A 24,280-nucleotide genomic window follows, 5' to 3' on the forward strand; every position below is an offset into this window, starting at 1 on the left:
AGGACCCGATTTTCTTGAGTCGAAGACGATTATTAGCTGATGACGACGACGATCGCGTGGGGGGGCAAGAAACGTGAGCGCCCAAGGGACGATGATCCCGAGCTGCTTACGCGGGACAAACTCATCGGTCCTGGTGCATCAGGATACCGTCCGGACCCCCTCAGGCGCACCGCCAGAGCAGTACAGATAACTGGCCGATGGAGAAGTAAATATATCTTTTGCTTTCGTAGGTGACCTTCGAGCCGAAGTATCTGCCGACGATGCAATTCCAGGTGGGCTGGTGCTTCGAATCGAAGAATCTCCGAATGTGATCCGCTATGTCCCGGACGTGCTTGTACATTTCTACGGCCTGCGTGGAGTCACAACCTTTCAGCAGCCGTCAGCATTTAACCAGCTGAAGAGGACACTCTAGGAAGTTTCTGAGTACTCGGTGTACATAAGGCCGGTGCACTGGCGACACACGCTTTGTGGATGATATCACAGAGCTTCTCTGACTGTGGTGTTCTGCCTGTACGTGGTCCCTCTATCAGTGTCGCGGCCAGTTCTGTGAAATATGTGAATCTTGTTCTCAGTGAGCGCGATAGTACTCTGCCCTGAGAGCGCAGCAAAAAAGGCAACCTCAGTTTGTCCATATGCGTCTCAAGCGATGTAAACTGGTCTCCACTGCCGTCATAATGCTGGACGGGTGAGAGGTGTCTCCGAAGAACCTAGCCAGTCGACATTTTGGGGGACCGCGGAAACTGGCGCCTAACGTGCAGAGACAAAGCGGTGCCGACCACTCTGCGTAACAGCCCTAGTTTGTTCTGCTAAGCTCGTCGTGTGCAGGGGCAGAAATATCCCAACACGAGGCTCCCACCTTCGTGGCCTGCTCCTCAGCATCTTTTCGCATATCCTCGGGCATCTCTTGATTTCTTATGACTATCTTCGCGTTTTTTCCGTCCTTGGACTCCATCTTGAAGTGCAAGTAGTGTTTACTCAGAGTCTTGCAGAGGGCGTGATCTTTTGCGCGAGCTTTCTTGTACGGGGCGACTGCGTCTTGCCGGACGATATTGATAAACAGATGCTTGCCTAGACACCAAAACCGGCATCACTGGGTAACGTGCACCTGCCCCGCTATTGCAGTTTTTTGCATTTAAGGCATTGACGGCAGGCTCGCCCTGAGAACAAGTCACGATCACTGTTTCACGGGTACGAAGCGCTGAAGCGTTACAGCATGGTCTGAATGGGCAAGACGCCGGATGAACGAGTCTCCCCGAAGATCCCGCGGAGGACGCCACGTGTCGAAGTTCCCCCGTAAAGAGCCTTGCTTCTCACCGGAGGGAAGTGGGATAAGGATCAGCGAACGAGGATCGCGGGGCCTCCTTTCCTAGTGGGCCATTCGCTGCTGCTGGCGAATCGCGCCCTGAGTCCAGCCCTGCACAATGACCTCCACGAGCGCAGGCTTTTTCGAGTTGTCCATGCCTTTACGCGGCTTTGCGTGTGGGGCCCAGATGAGCGTACGGCTCTCCTGGAGCGTGACGCTGGAGGAGGCGTACAGATTCGTATTTGGCCAGCCCGTATGACAATCGCTTCTTGAGGGACCGGACAGACACCCGGTGTTTGCGCAGCCCCTAATTACGTCTCCGTAGAGGACACACAACCGGCAAGCTCGTCCAACAGACCTCTATCGCAAGCTCACCAGAGCTGAAGAGACCTATCATGGCTGCTTGGACACCGGATTCGCGGTCATTTTTAGTTTTCGGAACCGAGTTCCACTCGCTATTACAAAAGGCGAAACCGCGTACCAGCCATTGCTGTAGCAGCCACTACGGGTTGTGCTGAAAGGGGATAGGGCAGGTGCCTCGGTCGCCGTGCCCCGAGGATCCTGCGGTGCGAGCGCACTCGCCCTGGGGTCGGATGTTCCCTGGCAGACAGCTGGGCGGAGGCACTGACCGTGCCGGCAGTCCGTTTCGCTGGTTTCCAACAGTACGCGATCTGACAGCTGCTGTGAACTAGGCCCCCCAGCGCAGACTGTCCTGTCGTACGTAGGACAGAGCTGGACAGCACAGCAAAGGCAAAACGAAAGCCACATTATCTGGCTCCTTGGGGAGTCTGTCCGTATGTCTACACACGTACATACATACACGCAGTTCGCTAATCTTTCACAGTTGTTGAACAGGGGCACTTGTGTCAGATTGCGGCAGGTTGGAATCGGCGGCGGCCCTTGCTCACGCGGCAATAACGTGGCTTTTGTCACCGAAGACTACTAGGTGAAACCGCCCAGCCCTGGCTCTCTATCCCGTTGGTCGACATGTGTGGGGATGTGCGATGACAGTGCTCAGATTTACAACTGCTGGCTTGGCCTGGATAATGCGCGTGCTTTCACTTCGGATGTTCAGGGCACACGTGCTGCAGTGAGCGCTCGCTCTGTTGGAGCACCTGGTAAATCCTCTCCAGTGCGCCGTTGCGGACCGTATCCTGGAGGCTGCTTCGACACGAGTCCTACCAGACGCGCACGGCTGTAGCGGGGGGGACCAAAGAGCTCCAGGTGTTGGTCGGGCTTCACCCCGGCAGGGCGTCCTGACAAGACAAACTCATATATCATCGGACACGCCAGGCGAACGAGCTAGCAAAGCTAAACTGGTAATCAAGTGCGCAAAACTTGCGTGACTACGGCCAGTGCTCCAGCTCGAGGTTACACCCAGGAGATTCACTGTAAAAAGATTTCCGTAACTCTGCAGTGGGTGCCGGCGCCGGGTCCAAAACATGGATGCCCTAGAAGGAATGTTCATGGCGCACCCTGCAGAGCTGCACTTGCTGCCGTGAGCAGCTTAGTAGAGCACTGAGACCTCTCCGTGTGTGTCTTTTTTGCCCCCCTCGTGATTACTAGTAACGCGGGAAATCAACGTGGCAAGGTGTGAACTCGGAAAAGGTCTTCCATTGTCGCACTTGCACACGCACAGCGCGACTCTGAGAAAACTTGAAGTTTTCAGGCAATGGCGAGCTTCGAGTGCCGAACGCATGTGTGCTGGTGCTGCTGAAAGAAGGGTGGGTGGGTGTTTGAGCTTGCAGAGACAATCTTTCTAGTTTGTGCTCAGCTGACTGGCACCGGCTTCGTCGTCTGTCGGCGGAAGCTTGCAAAACCGTGTCCTGGACTGCTACAAATGCACGCTTCGCGAGAGCACCGGGCTGGCTTCACCAGCCGGAGGTCCCAGCAAACTGCTGCTCTACTCGCTCGGGGCGCTTCAGCACCAGGAATGTTGTGCAGTATGCTGTGCAAAAAATTACGGAGCTATTGGCTCCTGCGTACTCTCTTGTAGGAGGGAAGCGGCAGTTGCAAGCTAAGCACGTACCTCCCCGCGGCTTGTGGGTCAGCGGCTGTCCAGGCATGCGCGCTCCGATACAGCAGGCTCGATTTGACGCCAGTCACGATGGTTTTCTGTTTGGCAGTTCGTCAGTTGCAGCCCTCGTTTGTAAAGCATATTTAGGTTTTTTGTCCAGACCTCTTTATCCGTAAGAGCCTTGTTTGAGACGGTGTACTCGTGTTTCACTGCTGGTCGTCGCTTCCCTTTCTGCTGGTATTGTCGAGCACAGCCCGCTGTGTACCCCAAGGCAGATCGCTTCCTGGTTCATGTCGTTGAGCTAGCCCTCGCGCCCGTGTCTTGTGCGTTAACGTAGCAATTGGACAAGCAGATAGCAACCTCAAAACCCAAAATTATTCCAGGCAGCGTGCTATTCTGTTGTTAGGAGTTTGTTTCTTATCCTCTTTTCCATGTTGCTCTCTGGCTCATGAGCCACGCTCGTAACTCCCGGCTACCTGAGGTATTGCTGACCCCTGCACTGCCATTGAGTGGTCCGGTTTTATGATGGTTGGCTGCGAGCGTGTTGTGGCTTTAGATAGCCTGCAGCGAAAATGAAGTCCTTTCCCTTTCTCTATGCATTTTAGCGGTTGAGCGGGGGCGCTCTCTCGGTTTTTGCTGCACAGTCAGCAGAAATCATATGTCGCGTTACCCGTCACCGCATCCCTGCAATCGATTTTTCCCACGCAAACGGCCAACCGAACAGTCCGTTACGCGTGGTGGTTTTAGCGAGTTCGTCCTTTCTCTTGATGTGGCAATTCTCTCGTTCCTGACTCACACACAGAGAGCGGGACCTTGGAACTCTTGTCTCAAGTGCCCGGCGGTGTCGATGCGTCGACAGGGTGAAACTATCAGAGCCACGTCGGTCCTTCGCGCAAAGGTCTCTTGCTAGAAAAAAGCCGTACTCACTCAGGAACATGTACAACCCATTCGAGGTTTTTGCGGCCTCTCACCCCGTCACATCAAGGTAGCCTGCTGTGTTGGGTCTAGTTCGGACCATCGACTTGCAGGGAGACGGTGACCGGAGATCAGAAAAACGTTAGAGCTTTTTCTGTCGCAGGCGCTCGGTTGGCCGTCTCTGGACTTCTCCTCTTTGGATGCTTCATTGCCGTTTCGCTAATTTTGGCCTGCCTTAGGGATATTACATCATTTTGTACCTCCGGTGCCGTGCTGACTGAAACTATCCTCGGATCTCGTTGTCGACTCCCTGCTGCCATAAAAAGCTCAAATATTTTTTGGTGATGGTGTATTGGTGCAAGTCCAGCAACCGCCATTCGCCAGCCCTGTGATTGGCCTACTCCACTCACCTTTCGTCAGGGCAGCCATTCTGTAGCGGCCGGAGCGACCCATCCAAATCAAAGTCAAGGTTTGTGGTTTGGTGTGCACATCGCTTCTCATACTATAATCTGGATCATTCACTTCGACGTTGCCGTCACGTCTCCCTGGTTGACCCAAAACTTCTTCATTGGATTCTCAGTCTCTACGCCCACCATGGAGCACAATCGAAGGTTCACAGCCGACGAGACGCGCATCTCGTCGTATGCATGTCACAACGATACAACTGCAGATACCCCTGAAGCGAGTTCGTGTGCCGAAGCACTGAAGGAATCCCAGCGACTCATGAAAGAGCTAGATGCTACGCATGCTGACGAAAGGACAACTCCTCACGCAGAAGAATGTAGCGTCGTCTCGTCAACGGACAGCTCCCCGCTTTGTTCGGACGAGGAGATGGAGTGGTGGGCAGGCGCGTCTTCTTTCGGTCCATCCTTCTCCCTATCAGATCTAGCAGCTGAGTTATCCATTCCAGCGGCTTCTCCTACCACACCCGTCGAGACGCCTGCTGCCCCTGCCCTGTGTTCACCCGTCATCGGCATTGACTCGGATACGTACGCCTCTACGAATGAGGATGACCAGATTCCTTCTGTTTCTTGTGGATCTACGGGAGCTAATACGGCATCGTGTCTCTCTCCACCGTCTATTTCTTCTTCTTTCTCATTTGCCGCTTCTTCGTCGTTCGGTTCTTTCTCTCTACCCGATAGTAGCCCGGGAACGCCTCCTCCCTCTCTTATTTCTTCTTCTTCGTCCACCCTTCCTCCTTCATCTTCCTCAAGGCATTACCCACCTCTCTTCCCCCCTACTTCAACAGTACCTTATCACGACAGACTGAGAACGTTCGTACGCATGCGTCCACTGCAGAATGAAGAACTACGAGCCCGTCAGCTGATTCACATTGAATCCGCGAACCGTCTGAAAGTCATGGATTCCTCTGGTCAAAATCATGACTGGTCCTTCGATGTCGACAGAGTCTTTGGGGCTGATGCCTCCCAAGAAGACATCTGGACACACGTAGCTAACTGTGTCGAGAAAGTTCTAGACGGATATAACTGCACCATCTTCGCTCACGGGCAGACCGGGACAGGCAAAACTTACACGATGCTGGGCCCTGATGTGATTGAAGGATGTCGAGGCTGTGAACTCCTCAGCGGTGAACAGACACTTGACTATGTCGTACACAAGCAGGCCAAGGCTCAGAGAGTACAAACCATGAAAAGGCGAATGCAAAGCCACCCCAAGTCAGTACAATCGACTCTTTTCTGCAATGCAGAGTCTTCGCCCGAGACGCTTGTTTTTCTTGGTTCTCTCACTGGGCGACCGTGTGCACAGTTCTTCTTGCTAGCCGCTGAAATACTAAAGGTCAAGTCTTTCCAAGCGGATTGCATGCTCGCTGAAGGAGTTTGCTCTTAGGACAGCGAGCCGTAATGGGAAAGCAATGGTTTCAAGATACTAGTCATTTTTTTCCCTCTTTCAGGCTATCGTGATCTTTCTCTCCTTTGTGTCTTGTGGCTTCTTGTTCAGACATACTGAGAACCTCATGAAGTCAACAAGGAGAGGAATCATTCCACGTGCATGCGAGTTGATCTTTGAGCAGTAAGTTATACATCAGCGGTGACGCCTATACACAACACGGAGAACCGACATATGCTGTTAGCATGCACACCAGACGCATGTGCGAGCCCGCTCTTGTGCGGGCTGCGTACCTTCATGGCATGAAAATATCAAACAAGTACATTAGCACTCACTCAGCTCCTCTGGAGAGGAAAGAATAGTAACCTATCTATTCACAACATCTCTTAGTAACGACTCAGCAAAGGAACACATTGTCTTCCTTGGGTGTATAGTGTTTGCCACACCAGTATTTCGCCTAAGACTGGACCTTTCGCAAATCTCCAGAGCACGTGTAGGGACTTCCGTGATAGCGGCTTTCGTGCACAACGTATGGCGTGCAACTGTTTGCAGGATTCATGAGCGATTCGGGACGAAAAACAACATTAAGGTGTTTGCGTCTTATATACAAATCTACAACGAGAAGCTCGAGGACCTTCTGGCCGTAAGCTGGCGTTCTCTGCTGCGACTGCATGCAGAGCACACTTTAGTCACTATCGCCGCGCTCTTTTTGGTATCGATGTAGACGGCAAGCCTAGTACAAACGCGCGGCCTGGCCTGTTGAAGAGTGTGGTGGCCTCCAGGCGACACAGAGGCTTGTTCACCTTGTAGCTGCACCGCCATCGACGAACGCACACATTCGCCTGTGCTTCTGCTCATCTTGTCGATGTCGCTGTCGGCATGGCTCGCTACACATACGTCTTGCCTACCGGTCATGAGTGGATGTACATATCTATATCTATATATATACATACGTAGGCGTATCACCGGTACTCGACTGCGCCTTCTTTCTCTGAACAGAAATTTCACATAACAATCATTGTGAAGTGTCTGACGGCCGTCGAGGAGCTTTCATGTTAACTCTGTGCTGCACTCTGTGCCGTACTGAGCACCGCCTGCTTTCAGCCACCGGATTCCAAGACCTCATCGCTGGCAATCGTGACTGACCCACAGAATCCGAACTCTGTCGTGGTCCAAGTAAGTCTTAGAGGCCACGTGCCTCCTCTGCAGACAAGAAGCCCGAGGCTGGTGGAGTGGCCGGGCGACGTGTGCGCATCCATGTACTTGTCAAAGAAGGCACTTTGGCTTGTAGTAGATACAGGCCTTGGGTCTATCTTGTTGCGTGTAGCTGAATATACGGTAGCAACATACTGTGACTTCCGCGTTTCTGCGCGGCTGCAGATAGGCCTCAGCAGGCTTTGCCAGGCTGTGTTTGCGTCGACATGCGTCTCGGTTCAAAGAGACAGACCTACCCCATTAGAGTCGTGTGTGGTCCTACGTGTACAGGAAACCACATAGAACCTCAGCTGGAGCCGCGCTGTGACGTGCGGTGCTCACGCTATCCCTGCGATCGTGTGCTTTGCTTCGCTGTTAGGGCTTGCAACTTTTCGAGGTCCAGAGTTCAGAACAGCTAATTCATCTTCTACTGGAAGGCACCATCAGCCGAGCCTTCAGGGCCACCGGGCAGAACGATATGTCGAGCCGTTCACACGCAATCTTCCAGGTCGAAGTCCGACAGGAGCTGGATGAAGAGAAGAAGGTTATGAAAGTCTCGCGGCTGAATCTTGTTGACCTTGCAGGTACTTCTTTCAGCAGGAGGGTGGACACACGCAAACACGTGTAATGCAAACATGCAGCGGATCTGAGTTCAGAACCGATGGGTGCGTCAGTCGATCTCTCAGCCAATGTGACGTGTAGCACACTTGCCTCACTGGCCTATAATCATTGTTGTACGGCCTGGCAACAACTTGGGCTTAATGTTGCCGTGATAGGCGTGAGGGCGCTTCTTGTCATCCGCTCACCGGAGATTTCTTTACGTCCTTGATAGAGAAAGAGCATTTATCCCAGAGTCTGATAGTTGTTACGTGTGAAGCTCCGCGGCAGTCTGGCGCTGCTAGATACACCTGGTGCTGAAGTGTATCCTCGTGCATCTAGTTAGGTACACACTTAGTTAGGTACACACATATATGCAGAGAGTGGCTATACAGTCAATTGCCTTCAGCAAGAATGCTCTTCCCCTGCTTGCCGTCCCATCCGTTGCCTTCTCGTAAGCCATGACATCATGCTAAGTGCTTGCACGGCTGTATATTTTCCTCTTAGGGAATGAAAGATGTCCAGGATCCCGGACCGCGGAGAAGACTCACATGGCTGAAATGGGAGCGATCAATAGAAGTCTCTCCACTCTAACGCTTTGTATTCAACAGCTCGCGAGGGTACGTTCTTTTATCAGCTTTTCGTCTTCCTGCTTTATGAGGGGCTGGGGGTAGACGAGAGGCATCTACTCGCCATACTTGTCTCCGCGTGAGACTGCACGCAGGCCCGCACAAACCTTTTTCGAGTGAGACTGGCTACACAGTGGCCTGCAGTTCTGCCAGCTCTCGCTGACAGACCGGCACCCCGTATGAGAGAGCAGTGATCGAGAAGTGTCTCCTAAATCACTCCTGACTGGCTAGGTTCTTGACAGTGCGGCGACCCGTACCTCTACTAGAAATACTTGCTTTTGCTGAAGGAGCTGAGTCGGCAGAAGGTCTTTTGCCTTGGACAGTACAGCTAGCTGTTAGTATTCTCAGACTCACGTCAGCGACACTCTATACATACAGTATAGATACAGTACTCGTGGCATGTATTGTCATGAAATGGGTCAAGGAGACTTCTTCATTTTATCTGGCAGAGCCGCGGTGTGCTGTCGCCTTGGAACCACCTTGGCCGTCTCGTGTGTCAGCGGCCGGTGCGCCTCAAGTGGACTCGCCGACTGTAGCAGTTCCGTGTATTGTGGGGAGTTAACTGTCTTCCTTGGAACCAGATAGGAAGGTAGAGCCACACTAACAGCTGCAGAAGTCACGGCTCTCGATAAAGAGCATACGACCAACTTCATCCCCCACCCTAGGCAAATGCTTCTCTCTTGCTTGTTTTCGTGTCATTAGACAGTCACACATACTTTGCTGAGTTTTAAGCAGGTGACCTCCTCAAGAAAGTCTTCCCGTCATCATTGCCATTATTTCTCTCAGGGTAAGAACATGGTTTCCTATCGATCATCAAACTTGACTCGGCTGCTGCAAGAATCCTTAGGCGGCTCCTGTTGGACCATATTCATCTGCACGATCACGCCCTCTGCGCTCTTTGTCCGAGAAACGCTTGCCACTCTACGACTAGCCGTCCGTGCTAAAGCGGTGAAGGTGATTGCGAAGCTGAATGAACCGACGGGGGTAGCTGCTGTCTTCGGCAACCTGCAGAAGGAAGTTCACTATCTGACAAGTCTTCTTAAACATCGCGGAGGAGGAAAAAATTCTAAGAAGCATGCCATTACAGGAGGGAGAGGAGCTGGGGACGCTGGTGGAGTATCGGGAAGCTCACAGAAAGACAATGGAGGCGCCGAACAGAAGACACGAGGGAAGTCTCGTGAGGAAGGCGGCGCTGAAGGCAGTCGTGGAGCTGCGTCCTTGAAACGTGGAACGAAGAAAAACCGAAGAGAGAGTTCTGATACAGGCAGAAGAGGAATGAATAGAAGACGTGCTAGGAGTGAACGAAGGAGGACTCCAGGTGGTGACAACGGGGCGAAACGTCCTGACGACCAGCAGCTAAATATGACAGTAAAGAGGGACGGAAGTTCAGCAGACATGATGAACTCGTCTGATGACGGGATGCCTGGTTTTCTTGGGAGACCGGATGCATGGTGGCCACTAGCATTACCTATTGATAGAGTTCCCGATGAGAATAACAACAACACCTCACTCTCGTCTCACAATCAAACCTCCATTGAGACACCTCTTCCCGCGCCTCTCTTTCTCCCACAGAGTCGAAAGGCTTCAAGCCTGTTTGACGACATAGGTGACGATCACGTCCGAAAGAAAAGAAGTATCCGAGTAGCGTTACAATCAATAAGGAGAGGTCTTCAACGATCAATTAGTTGCCCTGAAAGAGATGACGAGACCAGCACACCTGGGTCAACAGATGAGCTGCTTTCGGACGATGAATTTCCAGATGGCAAATCCAGCTCGGAGGAGGCAACACCCGCCGGACAAGAGAAGAACCAGGAGGAGGAGAGGAACAAAAACGACGAGGTAGACAGCTACGTGAAGCCGGCGTGTCCTCAGAGCGGTGAAACTCTTCACAGGAAACCTAGGACTGCTGAATTTCATCCGTCCCCGCCGCTCGATAGGAGGAAACACATTCTAAAGACTGTTGAGTCTTTAGGAATCTCCAGGGCCATGTACTCCACCAAAGAGAAAACAGCTTCCTATGATACATCTAGGAAGGTCATATCTACTACAAACGTAACGAATCCATCAGCTCGGTCTTCACCTACTGCGGCAGCAGCCCCATCACCATCTTCTCGGCACAATGTGGTTAAAGGCGGCCGCCCCCTTGCACAGAGACGAAGAATCCAACAGGAAAGAAAGCGATCCATGTCTTGTTCGCAGGATACTGCTGAAACGCCTCTAGCTTGGACTCAAGTTCATAAGGATTCCCTAGGATGCCGCACTTTCGTTCCTAGGGAAAAGGGATTGCCTAGAACAGAACGGAAGGAGAGGGCGGCGGCACCCAGAGCAAGAGCCGAGACTTCTCTTCATTTCCCCACCCAGTGCACGCTGATTTCGCTTCGGGACGTTCCAGCAGCAGAAAGCGAGGCCAGCGCACGAATCGGATCTAACGAAGGTGTCGTTGAGTGTGTAGAAACGCTGGAAGACGTCGAGCGAGAACAGAAACATGACCGAAAGAGAATCGATGAACATGGTGAGGAAGACGATGCTTTCTGTCCTGTACGCATCGCGGAGAGCATGCATTTTGACCCTTGTTTCTCGGCCGTTGAACGGCGTCGTGTTGCGGTGAACCCAGGAAAGCCATCCTGCGTATTGGTGCCTTCGTGTCCGGAGCTTGACTCACGCCCAGCAGGAAAGGTTGTGAAGACGGCACTAGGTGTTGCTTGTGAGCTCCAAGCCCTTATTGACGAACAGACAACTCAAGCCAACGGAGCTCCTCAGGATTCTTGTTCGATTCGTGACGTGACGGTGATGCAACTAGGGCACCTTCGAGGAACGGAAAGTCTCAGGGAGAGAGGCAGGAGTGATAACGAAGAGGATCCGGATAAGGGATATAAAGAAGAAGAGACGGACGAATCAGCCGCGTTTGCACGGCGCTGTATGAAGAGAGACCACACGGTATTCACCGTGGAGGAGCTTTCGCGCTGCTGTGGGGACAATGAGAGGGAGAATGGTGGAGGACAACAGCCGAAAGGGCAGCATGTTGAGTCGTCGTCTGTCTGCAATGGGATGCTTGCCGATGTTGAGACAGATAACGAAGGGGGCAGCTGGTGTGAGGTCGATAAACAAAGAGTAAAGTGTCAGGCACCACCTCATTTGAGTACGTGCAGACCAGGAAAGGTAGCGCAGGCGTTTGAAAGGTCAAAGCCGTTTTGTGGATGCAAGTGTTCTTCCCCTCAGACTTCCCATCTTCCCCCTGTATGTTACGACTACTCCTCTTACGCACAGGGTGAACACTACAGCACAAACCAGCCTCGTGGTTATGCGGAGGAGAGTAGAGAGTCAGGAGGAACACAAAACCATTCGCCTCAGGGATCCTGTGGAGAACAGCAATCTGACAACTACGTTCAAGACGCTAGCGAAACGGATCATGACGTCCCTTTCCTTCTTGACCATCGAAGAGCTGACGTGTCGTCCAATGCATGGCAAGACGGTCTAAGTGCTTCACCCACCTTAGTATACGGAGAACCATTCAGGGCTTTGCAAACACATCAGCCAGTTGTCGAAAGAGGCGGCTCTTTGTCTGTTAACAGTACTAGACACACGATTCCGTTCTGGGAAAGAGCACCAGTTTCGGGGACGGCTGTCCCTTTACCCCTTTCTTCGTCCGAGGCGACGCGAGGCGCTGGAAGAAGAGAGAATGACAGACTATATGGGACTGAGTTGTTTCCACCTGAACACACTGGCCCTTCTTCCGCCACTCGGTGTCGTTTTGCAGCCCGGGATGAGCCTCCCTTGGGCACGCTTGAGGGGGCTTCATTCCATGAACATCTGAGCATTCCCTTCTCCAATGGTGATCATCGAACAGGAGGGGAGACATCGGAGGTGGGTTTGCCTAGTGCTCCGCAGGGCTCCACAGGTGATTTGGAGTCCAGATATGATCCTGACTACTATGGAGGGTATCCGGCTCACTCGCAGCGTGGCTGGCAGCGGAGTTCAGGAGAGAAGGAAAGGGAGCGACATACCTGGGAGGCACGAGATGAACAGCGGCGAGAGGATGAGATCGGCAAAGTGAAGAGGGTCAACGGGTGCCCAGGAGGAACACCAGATGAAGAACAGTCTTCCTGCTGTAAGACGTCAGAGAGGGACGTTAGTGTTTCGTTTGCTGATGGAAGGCATGTTGCTTCAATCAAGAGGCATCCATCTTCTACTGTAATGTCCCGCATGGATCGGCCTCTCGAGGGGACCAAGGAAGATCCTGAGCAGCTGTTCGGTGATAGATCCAAGTGCACAAACCATACTCTACGCGACTTCTACTGCGAATCCAGTGATTCATCGGAAATTAGACAGGAAGCTCGCCTGCTGGCGGAGGAGGATTTGAAAACTTACAAAGACGCCTCTATCTCCAGAGGTCCGTCGCCTTCTGGAATGATTTCGAAAGACAACCGTCTCCAACGAATGAATGAGCAAATGCGCCCGTCCCCTCCCAGACAAGCGTTCCAGTCATTTCAATTATACCCCGACCAACAGAGCGTTACAAAGCACCTGATTTCTTCTCACCCTCCGAATGGCTTTCCGTCCTCTACACCTGTATTCTGTAGGCGGGATACGCGCACTCGAGGAGGGTATGCCTTCCCTTCTGAACCTCCTTTCGGAGCCAGTCATCTCACCGTGCAAAAGTCTGTTACTGCAGACTGTGGTGCTCTTCAGCCTTCCTTGTCCCTGGCTACACAGGCAAGAGCGCCATACTCAGAAGCACTTCCTGTATCTGTTAACGCCTGTTGGCCCTCGTGTGGTGGACAGCAGCAGCTGAACCCTGCCGACCCCTTACCCAGGGTCCCCGTCTCAGGCATAAGCCAACGCATTCACAGGCACATTCCATGGAAGAGGGACGAGGGCCAAACGCCCTCGCAGCTTTGCTCTCCGTCCTCTGGCCAAATACCTAGTGTCAGTCAGCATTTCTCGCAGACGGGGGACGCGGCTTTCGGCCACCCTGGGGGAAGCCGTACCTGGGTGAGAAGCAGCAGACACGTTGGGGTGCCTGGTCTGTCAGCGACATACAGGCACGGAGATCCTATTGTGGGCGTACAGTTTCGACAGGAGCCGGGGTCCAGTTCAACCATGACGCTGGATACGATTGGAGGCAAATCGTCTTTAGCCGGGACAGGAGCGCCGCCGCCATCCCCACAATCGGTGGGCTCACACCCTACCGCTACGACCGGGGTGCAGCATGTGTTCAGTACACAGCGGCCGCCGCAGGACAACGCTATTTCTCCGACAGCATCTGAGGGCTGGTGGGTCAACATGGCCTCGAGACCCGGAGCACGACTCCCGCCAGTGCATCTTCCCCCCAGACTGTCACCAACTACAGCTGCTCCCGGGTTCCAAGGATGGCAGGAGCCGCCACAGAACGATATAGTCGGGAGGGCACCTTACCAGGTGCAGCTTCCTCATCTTCATTCCCAAGCTGCCAGTTTCACAAACCATAACGGCACAGGTCCTTGCCAGTTCGCGCAGAGTGGCTCACAGGGACGGAGCTCTGGGCCCATCAATCTGCTAGCTGGGAAGGACGCGGCGTCACACCCGGGTCCTAGTCCGACAGCCGTCTGCACGGCATATGCGTGTCACCCTTACCCGTCTTCTACTGGAAGTTTATCCCGACGGCTTCCCACCCCCCCAGCAGTGATTCTGCCTCTTCAACGCGGACAGCAGACGCAGCACACTCAACAACAGGGGGGCCGCCTGGCCCGCGTACAACCCGCACATAACGTGGGGACCAGAGTACAAACGCTCTATGGTCTCCAAGCGGCTCTCGGTGGCGCGAGTGGTAGCGCGCAAAGTGTCAGAACGGATTTCCTAGGCCCATTTTCCAGACGATCCGCTGCCGTCCAGCAGCAAAGAGGTTCACCAGGTGCCGGTATGGGGGACGTCAATCGACGCAGCGCGACACTCCGAGCCTCCTCGGAGACCTTTCCCCGATTGGTTTGTTCATCTGTCGTCTCCCGCGCGTCCTCGCCGCGGCTCTTGGAGCCCGCCACGAGCAGTTCCTTAGAAGGCACGAAGCGAGAGAATGATGGCGCTGTGCAACAAGGAGCTTTGGCCCGGTGCCATCTGCATTCCGTGACTCCAAGCGTGTCGTCACCCGTCTTCTGGAAAAGCGACGCTAGGCCGACTGAGAATCCGAGGCAGCAAGGCCAACCTGGGAGCACGGGTAGTTGCTCTCCTCACGTAGGGACTCCAGCGGTTCTGATGTCTCCGTCTTCGCACCTTGTAACCCGGGCAGATAGCGACGCGTGTAGACAATTTGTGCAAACGCCCGTGTCGGCTATCGCCCCGATGTCGTGTCCTCCTGGTTGGTTTGCTGTCAACCAAGTACACCAGCAGGGGGAACCTCTACCGCTTCATTGTCTACACTGATCGGGGGGATACTTGCGGAGGCATTCCTCCCGTCCGAAGCAGATCTGCGCTCCTTTCCCTGCCTGCCGGTACTAGATTATCCAGCGTAGAGATCCCCAGCCATGCTGCCCTTGGGGTGGCGAGGCTCCGCCGGCAGTAACAGCGTCAGCTTTGCTCCCCTCACTACATCTCCCTGGGTGTGCCAAACGAATACCGTGTGCACAATACATTTGGCAATGCTGGCGGCAAGATGTGCTGTCTCTCGGTTTCGCTCGGAGATGGAAGCGCCGTAACTTCTCTATGCCCACGATGGGACGCATAAAGCACCCCTGTTCAAATTTCCCTCCGGGTGTGTTTGTTCCCGGAGCAGTTGTATGGCTGCGTACATCCTCGCAGTGGGCAGGGGCAAGCACTCCGGAGATAAGAACACTCCTGGCATCCGGGAATACGGAGTGGAAGGAGTGCTGTGTTGATGTTGGGCCTGCTAAGCAGACGAGTTTCAACGGGCCATTCCATTGGCCCTGCTTTAATCAACGTGTGGGTTTCCGTTCCGGTATCTGCCACGAACGCTCGAGCGACAGCTTAAGCAGTTCGTTTTGTCCTCACACGTCAAGTCTTTCACCTTGATACTGCACTGCCAGTGGCGAGAGCCTCCCCGGGCCTTCTTGTTCCTACTGACGTGCTCCAAGGTGGTGAGCTCGATTCGCTGCTTTCGATATACCAGGGTTTTCTGTGGGTGAACGAATTTCTGCTTGCTTTGCAGAGCTGTGTGAGATGTAGTGAAGCCGACTAACCCTACACCAGTGCACGGCTCTCGTTTGTGAGCACATGCCTTACGGTGTTGTGTATCTCATTTTGTTTAGCGAGAACTCTTTGTGATAATACGTTTTCGCTCATTTTTCGCTCAAGACCATGCTTCTTCCTCTTAGTACGCCGTCGGCACTGGTAGGTCCCGTGGACCGGGGAAGCTCTGCCGTTGGTCACGCCTGATCGTTAGCCTGCAGCAGGCCGAACAGGTCCCCGCCGTGTGTCACACGGTCAGCCATGCACATAACCCTAGCAAGTAAAAGTAGCCTCCGTAGTATAGTCATGCAAGGGAGGTGCCTCTCTTGTTGTGGCAGGTGAATCACCATCCCATACCAACCGACCAGCTGTGCAGCACAGGGATGAAAAAACTGTACTCGGTGTATGTGGTAGTCGACACTGCATTCACCCATAGTGCCTGCGGCTCCCCTTGAGGCACTGTGCGAACCGCGCCGGCTTCATGAGCGGATTGAATTTCAGATCGAGCCGGCGGGCTAAAGGCGGTCACCTTGGCAGAGAGACAGCATTTAATAGTCGACTCAGGCTAGGTTCTGTCGAAGCGAGAGAGGTACCATGGTATAGGCCGGCTGTAGACCTTCAGCTCGCCCTGCACTGCAACAGACTTCGCACTGCCTTAGTACTGAGTACGGGACCAGAAAAGCCAGAGAGAGGGTGGCGAGTTTGCTCGCTAAATGAAGCCGTACTATATTCCCTTTTCTTTGGTACAACATCAAAAGAGGACGTATGCCTTACCTCCACGTCTCTGTGACTGCTCCTTCTCTGGGACCGGGGCTGAAACGGATTTCGAAGTAGTCAGCTGTTCAGTGCTGCCGTGGCAACCCTTAGCAACCCGCTGACACATCTGCTTGGCCCTTCATTCCTCGCCGTCCAGTTGTGCTTGGGGGATGATTCTGCATAAATGTAATGCTGATTTAGTTCACTTACAGAGGCAGACGTGAGAACTGAGACCACTTTCAGCTCGCGTGCCAGAACCTGCGACTTGAATAAGCGAGGTCGAGATTGCTTTCGATCGCCAATCTGCACCACGGCCGTAAACCATGTTTCGGTGTCCAGACTAACGGGTCGCTAGTTCCGTAGTGAATGAAGGAAACTGAGGTGTGAACGAATGTCGTAGCCCTCGATGTGCGACGATGTATGGCCTTTCGACAGAGTTTTAATGTAGAGTGGGAAGGCCACCTTGCAGAGGAGCCAGCTCGCCTAATGACGGTTGGCTTGAACTACCCCCGAAGCCAAACGACGATTGAGAATGTTACCTCCGTTTACAGGTGATCTAATCGGAGTCGCTCAAATCGCTAACAGCTTGCCTCGGGAGCTTCTGCGTCACTTCTCCTCAGGGCATGCATACTCGCGCCACAACCTGAACACATGTATTCCGAGAGGTACTGAATATAGCTCTTTGACCTCTCACAACGCACAACAGTTCAGACGGTGGCGCCGGACAGAAAACACATGCGCTGCAAGCCTCCATAAACACGCAGTCTCCAGGATTCACTTCGATACCGGGCCGGTTCCCGACTAACGCCCCGCCAAACGCTTCAAACGCCCTACGCGCGCACGCACGTCATCCACGCGTCCGAGCTTTGGCCAGTCGATCCATAACTTAGCGACCGATCGGCGTCCAGCGAGCTGGTAACAGAAAAAGGACTTGGTAAGCTGACGTTGGTTTCCTGCAGACGCAGGCGGATTGTTGGCAAAGTTCAAGAAACAACGTTACTGCGGCTGTCCGGCAGTCGACCGCTGGAACCTGTGAACCTGCACTCCTCTCTCTTTCGACTTAGTACACAGAACTATTCCAGAGACCGGAGAGCATTGAAAAAGTCAGGCGGCCTGAATTCATTTAGAACGGATGTGCCATGCATCTAGACAGTCATGAGCACGCCCGCCGCATATGCTTGCTCATGCATACACACTTCACGCGGGCACGACGAACCGACCGAGCTGCCTGGTACACACGCAGCCGTCACTGGCGTCTGTGCCTTTGGTCTGTGATGTGCAAACTGGTTTTAACGGTCGATCCGCGGGAAGCCAAACAAATGATGCCTCTCTTCCGCGAAGGGCATCCCGGTGCAACGTAGGGACGGACGGTGTGGCAGACGCGCAGAAAACCCCGCTGGCGTTAACCGTCTGCAAAGTAGAAGACGGATAGCAGCTGGTTAGCGCCGTTCGTCACAGAGGCGCATCGGTTCACCAAGAGTTCTGCCTGTTCAATGACAGAGTATGACTTTAGGCGTTGCACCATCTCTGGAAGTGTGGAACACAGCAACCACGGTCCATCAGGAGAAAGCGTGTGCATTCTTGAAGCGCTTCCAACAGAAACGCAGCCGACAGAAGAAACGTCACGTCCCTGCCGCGACTGCTTCATACAGACTCAACAAAGTACATCGACTACACAAGCCTTCACAGTCCGCTAAAAGCTACTCTCGCATGCGCACGCCTCGGCCACCCTCCGCGTCACGCAGTTCGATCTGTTTTTCCGTTCTCGGCAAGCTGTCTGCAAGAAAACAAACAGACACACGCGGTCTCCAAACAGTAGTAGGAAACTCCATCGCCGTGCTGCCAGAACACACTTAACATCCCCCAGAAGCCATTCACACTCCAGAATCTAGACGACGCATACCGCCCCTCCTGGTGCCGAAAACACGAAGCCGAGAGAATCTTTCCTACGCAGAGAAACTCCAACGACGCGGCTTGGTCCCCTTATACATGCAATAAATTCACCACTGACGGTGCAAAAGGAGGAGAAAAAACAGAAAGAATGCGTCCAGAATGAGTCAGTGAGCTAACCCGCATACCGAGAGCACTTCAGGGCAACGTGTGTCTGCTGTTTTTCAACGAGCGGCGATGCTGTTGTTGATGTACGTAACAAGTGCTACCGGAACATGTAACCTACGTGCGAGTGATCTTCCTCTTACACCTGCACCCATACTCCTCGAGGCAAAAAAAAAAATGCCACTTCCGAAGATACTGTCTCTTTGGTTGCGCCCGAGCACCCAGATGGTTAGATTGAAAGTGAATGCGCAAACTCTCGTGGAAAGTATACGGTGTGGAACCGACTCTAGGAAACAAACATCCTTGGTCTCTCTACACTGTACCACGACCGCGACCTTGGAGACGCTTCATGATCTCGTTCAGGAAGCTGCGGAACGGTAAGAAGCGTGTTTACTGAGTCGCTCCGTGCGGCCGAGACGCAGCGTATCTGTCCAGTCAGCGTACGCCTGTAGGAGACCGGATCTGCATCTGCTTCTCTATAACCGAGCATTGCTTAGCACAAAACAAGTCAACTGGACTGCTCCTGAGAGGGAACCCTCACTGAGACGGGCAACGAAGTAGAAAAAACCCATCCGGTCGACGTCCATCAAGTCTCCAGAACGACACCACGCATCTCCGGTGTGGAAGGCATTCCTGTACAGCATTGCACTGGTGATTTCCTCATCAACAAATCCAAGCCACTGCTCGTCGACTCGCACAACTGCTTCGCCTGCGAAAAAAACCAGACACACACAAATGAGGAATTTATCACAGTTGTTCAGGAAAATCATCTGCATCCTCCTCGTTTGACTCTCTTTTGATAATCAAAACTCATCGGCGGTGCCTGCTGCCATCTTTCTGTGGCTTGACATCACCGCATGACACGAAGACGAATGACCTCGAAAAAAGGAATCACGCGAGACGTGTTATCTCTTCACATGCGGATACATGCAGACACACGGACGCAATCCGTCGTGCCACTCCTCCTCCTTCCTAAATCCTGAAGCGCCAGGAAGCAGTAAATCGAAGTCCAGGCAAGCAATGCCCATTCGGGGGCACAGAAGATCTCTGCTCGGGCCACACGGCCTCATTTCGAGTACCAAGCGTGTATCGTCTTGTAAGACAGGATTGAACCTGTGGCGCAGATCAGGAATTTGAAGCAGACTGTCATTCAACACGGCTGGGTGGCGACTGGTGTTTCATGGAGATCTCCCTTGCACATCGGGGACCGAGTTGATGATATATCCACCTAGTAGCGTTCAACTACCTTACCTCTCCGCTTGACTCCACTACTCTCCATCTCGGGCTCCAGGCACCGGCCGGTTTCCTTGCTTCGAACAACATCTTGCTTTGTTTCATCGAAACGCACAAGCCTCGCTGATCCTCTCTTGCCCTGAACTGAATTTGGAACAAACCCGCAAGCTCCCATCTTTGCCAATGAATTGGCCAGGGGGATCCCACTGGGCAAATGAGGTCGGAAATGGCACTCGACAAATGTTTCGATACAAGGCACAGTCTTCTTCAAGCGCTGCCACGTATAGGCCGTCATACCCTCTCCGATGCACCCTCGCAAGCGCTGCTGTTTATCTCTATGGGTTTCGCCCTTCTTGATTTCCTCTCTCATTACATCCACTCGTCCCTCTGTTTTCCCGTCCTGCCCTTGAGAGAGTGTGTCATCCGCCGAGGACTGTGTGTCGCCTTTCGTCTCTCCTTCTCCTGCGCTGTCGGATTCGAATAGCCTCGGCCATACCTCAGAAGAATACGCAAACAAAGTGCAACCGAACGTAGCGATGTCCGACCAGAACAGAGACCTAGACGATGTGCGCGAGTCGGAAGGGAGAACGAGTCCGGCGCGTGCTTGGATCGCGGCAGCAACTACTGCAAGGCCCCCTGTCTCACCTTGAAGAGGAAGGGGACAGTAGACCACATCGTCTGGTGTCAGAGACATATCCCTGGCCCACGCAACTCCAAGAGCCATTACGGATCTGTGACTCAGCCGGACAGGGTACAAAAGCTCCAGTTGCTCGTTCTCTATGTTTATGTCCGAAACGGCTTCATGACCTTTTTCTCCGTTTTGTGCACCTTCTCTCTTCTTAGCGAATGAAGCATCTGTCACCTGCGGAAAACCCAGAGTCTCCAGAAAACTTTTTTTCCTTCCCTTGCAGACCCGAAGAACGGTTTGAGGAACTGAGACATACAGAAACAACGCCGGAACTTTGGCTCTGCTATTCTCTGGTTGACTTCCACACGCTGCACAGACTTGGCGAGGCGGTTTACCACCAGAAACACTGCACCAGCTAGACAACGGGTCGCCAAGGTCACTGACTTCCCGTTTCTCCCTTTCTGTCTTCAGAGCACGAGCCTCCTCCTCATCTCTACAAGCTTCGGAGTCCCCGGGTTCGAGACAAGCCCAACAAAGTGGAGCGGCTGAAAGTGAGCGCCAGGGTAGATTAAACACAACGGAAAGAGAAGGAGACCGTGGAGGAAGGAGTAATTTGGTTGCCTTCGTCTGAAGGGGTGAACAGCCGGAAGACGGAGAGGAAGCGTTTCGACCCGTTTCACCAGAAGCCTGCACCGCAGCCGGACGCTCCTCCGACACGTCAAGAGGAGACACGCACGTCGATATGGCTTGGCGGATTTCGCCCAATAGATCTCTTTCGTGAAAGGGCTCTCTTTCCCGGGGACCAACATTCGCTCGTAATTTTTCCCACTCTCCATATACAAAGACCGGAAAAACAGCGAGCTTTCCATGCCTTTGCGACTCTATCCCAGCTTCTGCACCAGGTCCGACACGCGTTTGCTTCTCTTTCTTCCCATCAAGTCTCGCCGAAATCATACTGTAGAGCTCTCGAAGCCTCGGTAACGTGTCCTCGTCAACAAAGATACATGTGGGTCTTGCCTTCGTCAGTGCACTCATCAGGGGTATACCGCGGAGGTGAGTGGGGACCAAAGCGACCACCAGACGCGCTCTACTAAGACCAAGAACCGTCACCAAACACTCTACCCTTCTCGACATGAAGACTGCAACAGTAGCTCCCTCATGTAATATTTGCCGCTCTTCATGGACGTTAGAAGTTGCCGGATCTGATTTTGGCGGTACTGCGTATTCTTCTTTCTTAACGGTAATTGACTCGCAATCAAAAGACTCGCGAGAATGAAGAGGAGATGGAAGAATCTCCCAGCTCCCTCCGCTGGGGTCCCGGGGTCTCGCTTCTTCTTGCTTTCCAGGCAACCGCTCTTCGTGTCCGCTTCCTCTCTCCTCCGGCTTCACTACAGACGATGACCCCAGCACAGCCGCGTTATCCTCGGCCGGTCCAGATACCTTCGCGATGTCCTTTGCCACCCTTAGCCTAAGGCCGGGACTGGCTGAGTCCCTGTTGCACGACTGCAGGGAGTCATCGAAACAGCCCGACGAGTCACGAAGAACCGCTTCGAATGTGCCTTCGCCGCGCCTATCGAAATGTGCCCACACTGCCACGGCATTCACGCATTCGTTCACGTTCCTGTATGATAGCGAAACATTTTCATCTGGACACACAAGAAATGGCCTGTCACCCGCGTCAACAGTCGCATCTTGAAACCAGTCGGCTATTGTGCTTATGCCGGATTTCCCGAGCTGCGTGAGCACTTCCTGGTCGTGAAAATAGCCTTTCCACCATCTTTCCTCAGCCTCCTCAAGAGTCACACCTGTCTCCAAGAGCAGGCGATCTCTGTCTTCCGCCGAGATACTCATGCACGTCGGTCGACACCCGGCCCCATCAGATTCTTCTCGTCCAGCAGCTAATCTTCTTTTCCCTTGGCCAGCGCTTGGGTGTGCCGGGTCAACCTTAGGGTTTGTCCCCTCTGGTACAGAAGATACACGGTCACCCTCAGGTCCTTCACCTGGACCAGGCGCCGGTTTACCCCCCTGTGCGCCCGGCTCGCAAGGCGGGTCGATTCCCTCGGAACTACTAATAATCTTAGTAGGGCACTCTTCGGCAACAGACGAGGACGGTTCCCCAACACTGCTGTCATCAACTTCCAAGTCTCCTCCGTCCGTTGCACACATGCTAACATCGGCATTTGCTGCAGCGCCGGAAGGAGAAACGGGCTGGGGCCTCGCCCCAGGAGCAGCCAGGAAAACAGAACGAGACGCTAATGTTGCTGCAGAAAGAGGAGCTGAGATCAAACCCGGAGACACCCCGGCATAAGCAGGTTCACAGGCGCGTGGTGGACGCGAACCGGAGGGGGGGGTCGCAGATGTTGTCGCGAGAGTCTCCGACGGCGTATCCATGACGCTCGGAAGGAGGGGAATGGACACAACGACTACGGGGAGAAAGGACAGGAGTCCAGAAGGAGGGTGTCAAAGGAAGAACTACGACAGTGGCGAGGGAGGGACGACCGCGAAATGGCACATGTAACCAGGCTGGAACAGAAGCTGGCGCGCGGAAACAAAGACTCACAAAACACACCTCCTAGTGGGAAAAGCACGCAACAGCGACTCAATGCTAACACTCCGAAAGGCCTTGACATGCGCCACGTCTCCGCGATGATTCCTTGATCAAGTCATTCGCGATATGTGTCTCGTGTGAACACTGCCTTCCCGTCACGAAAGCAAGTTGCTGCGTTCTGCTATAGATTCAACTCCACTCAAGGCTCATGCCCATTTGTCCACTGTGACGGACACTGGAGGAAGATCACGAACGGGCAAATCAGGAAGTCCTTCAGTGCATCGCCTCCGCTCGGCGCAACGCTGAGACGCGGTCCCTGTGCACCCTGCTAGTCGTACGAGAAGGCTGCATCTTGTTTAAGACGCGATTCCTGGTAGCATACGTTCGCGTGTTCTCTGAAATGACATTCCGTCTTAGGCTCCACACCAAAAGCTCGACCGATGTGCGGCTTGTGGACCACGCGCCACCTCTGTTGTTCACAGCCTGGGGCCGCACACCTCAGATACACAGCCGTCGCTAACTAGCGGCAACCTTGGCATCTTATGTGGTCTTAACCGGTCTTCTCAAGGTATTTCTTCAATCCAACAAGGATTGGTCCCGAATGGTCCACCTGTGAAGGCTCTGAGTTCAACTGACGGGGACCGTTGGGCTTGCTCGAGCGCTTTGGCAGTCAAACTCAAACGTCTCCGCCAGCGCACACGTCCCCGTTGTCACCCGGCAGGCTCGGGCAGCCCCGACGTTTACTCAGTGGCCACTGCTGAGTGGTCGCGACCTTCTGCACCGTTTATTTCTCACAGTGGACACTGGGGTGCGCAGCTTGGCAAGCCGCGAGGCAGCTTTGAAGGCGCGCCTGGCGCCGCTAACCTGCGCTGCCATCGAGATGGTGTGAAAGAGGACCGGTTGCGTTCGTGGACCCCGTAATTCTGTCGAGCGCGCAGCGGATATGTGTGTTTTATCTACGGTCATGTGGTCTGCTGTACAATCAGGAACGCTCAGTTGTCTGTGGCAAGCGGACTTCTTTCGAGCAATCTGGGAGGCGTGCTACTGTCTTGACGCTCCGGTCTGTTCCTCGGTCGCACGCCGCGCGTGTGGCGTTTGGGGTGACCGAGTGCGACGTTGGCGCGGGCCCGCCTCTCTGACGCAAACTCTAGGTGCGGCTTACACGTTTGACTGAGCCGGCTGGGGGCTGTCGGAGACGGGGTGCCCGGGGGTTTGTCGACGCCCTGGCGTCTGTGCGTGCTGTACCCGTACAGCACGCTTGCTTCTTCCGAGCGTTCTGAGCTCCCCTAGTTTCTGGAGGGGTCGCGTCCGTCTCGTCTGGAGGCCCCGCCCTCCTCAAGGTGTCGTTTGGCTTCTCAGGTAGAGCGCATCGCCACTTCGTTCGTACGCAGGTTCGGAG

At 53.8% G+C, this 24,280-nt stretch overlaps 3 protein-coding genes across 3 annotated transcripts; 1 reads left to right on the forward strand and 2 right to left on the reverse strand.

Moving 5' to 3' along the window:
- Nucleotides 1-133: 133 nt before the first annotated feature.
- Nucleotides 134-1,117, reverse strand: CSUI_006135 (dynein light chain cytoplasmic). The gene is made up of 2 exons (XM_068066300.1): nt 857-1,117; nt 134-349 (listed from the first exon to the last, which is right to left on the reverse strand). Exons 1-2 carry the CDS (start codon nt 950-952, stop codon nt 161-163), a joined length of 285 nt encoding a protein of 94 aa, XP_067921721.1. The 5' UTR covers nt 953-1,117; the 3' UTR covers nt 134-160.
- A 2,291-nt stretch (nt 1,118-3,408) lies between these two features.
- CSUI_006136 (kinesin motor domain-containing protein) lies at nt 3,409-15,774 on the forward strand. Its single transcript, XM_068066301.1, has 7 exons — nt 3,409-5,911; nt 6,195-6,266; nt 6,636-6,726; nt 7,188-7,259; nt 7,657-7,861; nt 8,382-8,494; nt 9,290-15,774. The coding sequence occupies exons 1-7, from the start codon at nt 4,830-4,832 to the stop codon at nt 14,897-14,899; spliced, it is 7,245 nt and encodes a 2,414-aa protein (XP_067921722.1). The 5' UTR covers nt 3,409-4,829; the 3' UTR covers nt 14,900-15,774.
- A 2,322-nt stretch (nt 15,775-18,096) lies between these two features.
- Nucleotides 18,097-22,756, reverse strand: CSUI_006137 (amp-binding enzyme). The gene is made up of 3 exons (XM_068066302.1): nt 19,724-22,756; nt 19,014-19,181; nt 18,097-18,194 (listed from the first exon to the last, which is right to left on the reverse strand). Exons 1-3 carry the CDS (start codon nt 22,722-22,724, stop codon nt 18,118-18,120), a joined length of 3,246 nt encoding a protein of 1,081 aa, XP_067921723.1. The 5' UTR covers nt 22,725-22,756; the 3' UTR covers nt 18,097-18,117.
- Between the last annotated feature and the right edge of the window lie 1,524 nt (nt 22,757-24,280).

The sequence above is a fragment of the Cystoisospora suis genome (genome assembly GCF_002600585.1).
Source record: "Cystoisospora suis strain Wien I chromosome Unknown contig_3065, whole genome shotgun sequence".
NCBI classification, from domain to species: domain Eukaryota; phylum Apicomplexa; class Conoidasida; order Eucoccidiorida; family Sarcocystidae; genus Cystoisospora; species Cystoisospora suis.

Bases quoted from the DNA above. Each gene is read 5' to 3' on its own strand.
- CSUI_006135 (XM_068066300.1), bottom strand. From the start codon at position 952: ATGGAGTCCAAGGACGGAAAAAACGCGAAGATAGTCATAAGAAATCAA. The intron at 350-856 runs GTGGGAGCCTCG...GACTCCACGCAG, and splicing joins CTGAGGAGCAGGCCACGAAG to GCCGTAGAAATGTACAAGCA.
- CSUI_006136 (XM_068066301.1), top strand. From the start codon at position 4,830: ATGGAGCACAATCGAAGGTTCACAGCCGACGAGACGCGCATCTCGTCG. The intron at 5,912-6,194 runs GTCAGTACAATC...CTTCTTGTTCAG, and splicing joins CGAATGCAAAGCCACCCCAA to ACATACTGAGAACCTCATGA. The intron at 7,862-8,381 runs GTACTTCTTTCA...TTTTCCTCTTAG, and splicing joins GAATCTTGTTGACCTTGCAG to GGAATGAAAGATGTCCAGGA.
- CSUI_006137 (XM_068066302.1), bottom strand. From the start codon at position 22,724: ATGGATACGCCGTCGGAGACTCTCGCGACAACATCTGCGACCCCCCCC. The intron at 19,182-19,723 runs GTAAGGTAGTTG...TTTTTTTCGCAG, and splicing joins TAGTGGAGTCAAGCGGAGAG to GCGAAGCAGTTGTGCGAGTC. The intron at 18,195-19,013 runs GTGAGGGTTCCC...GTTTTCTTGCAG, and splicing joins CTACTTCGTTGCCCGTCTCA to ACAGCTTGCCGAGAACGGAA.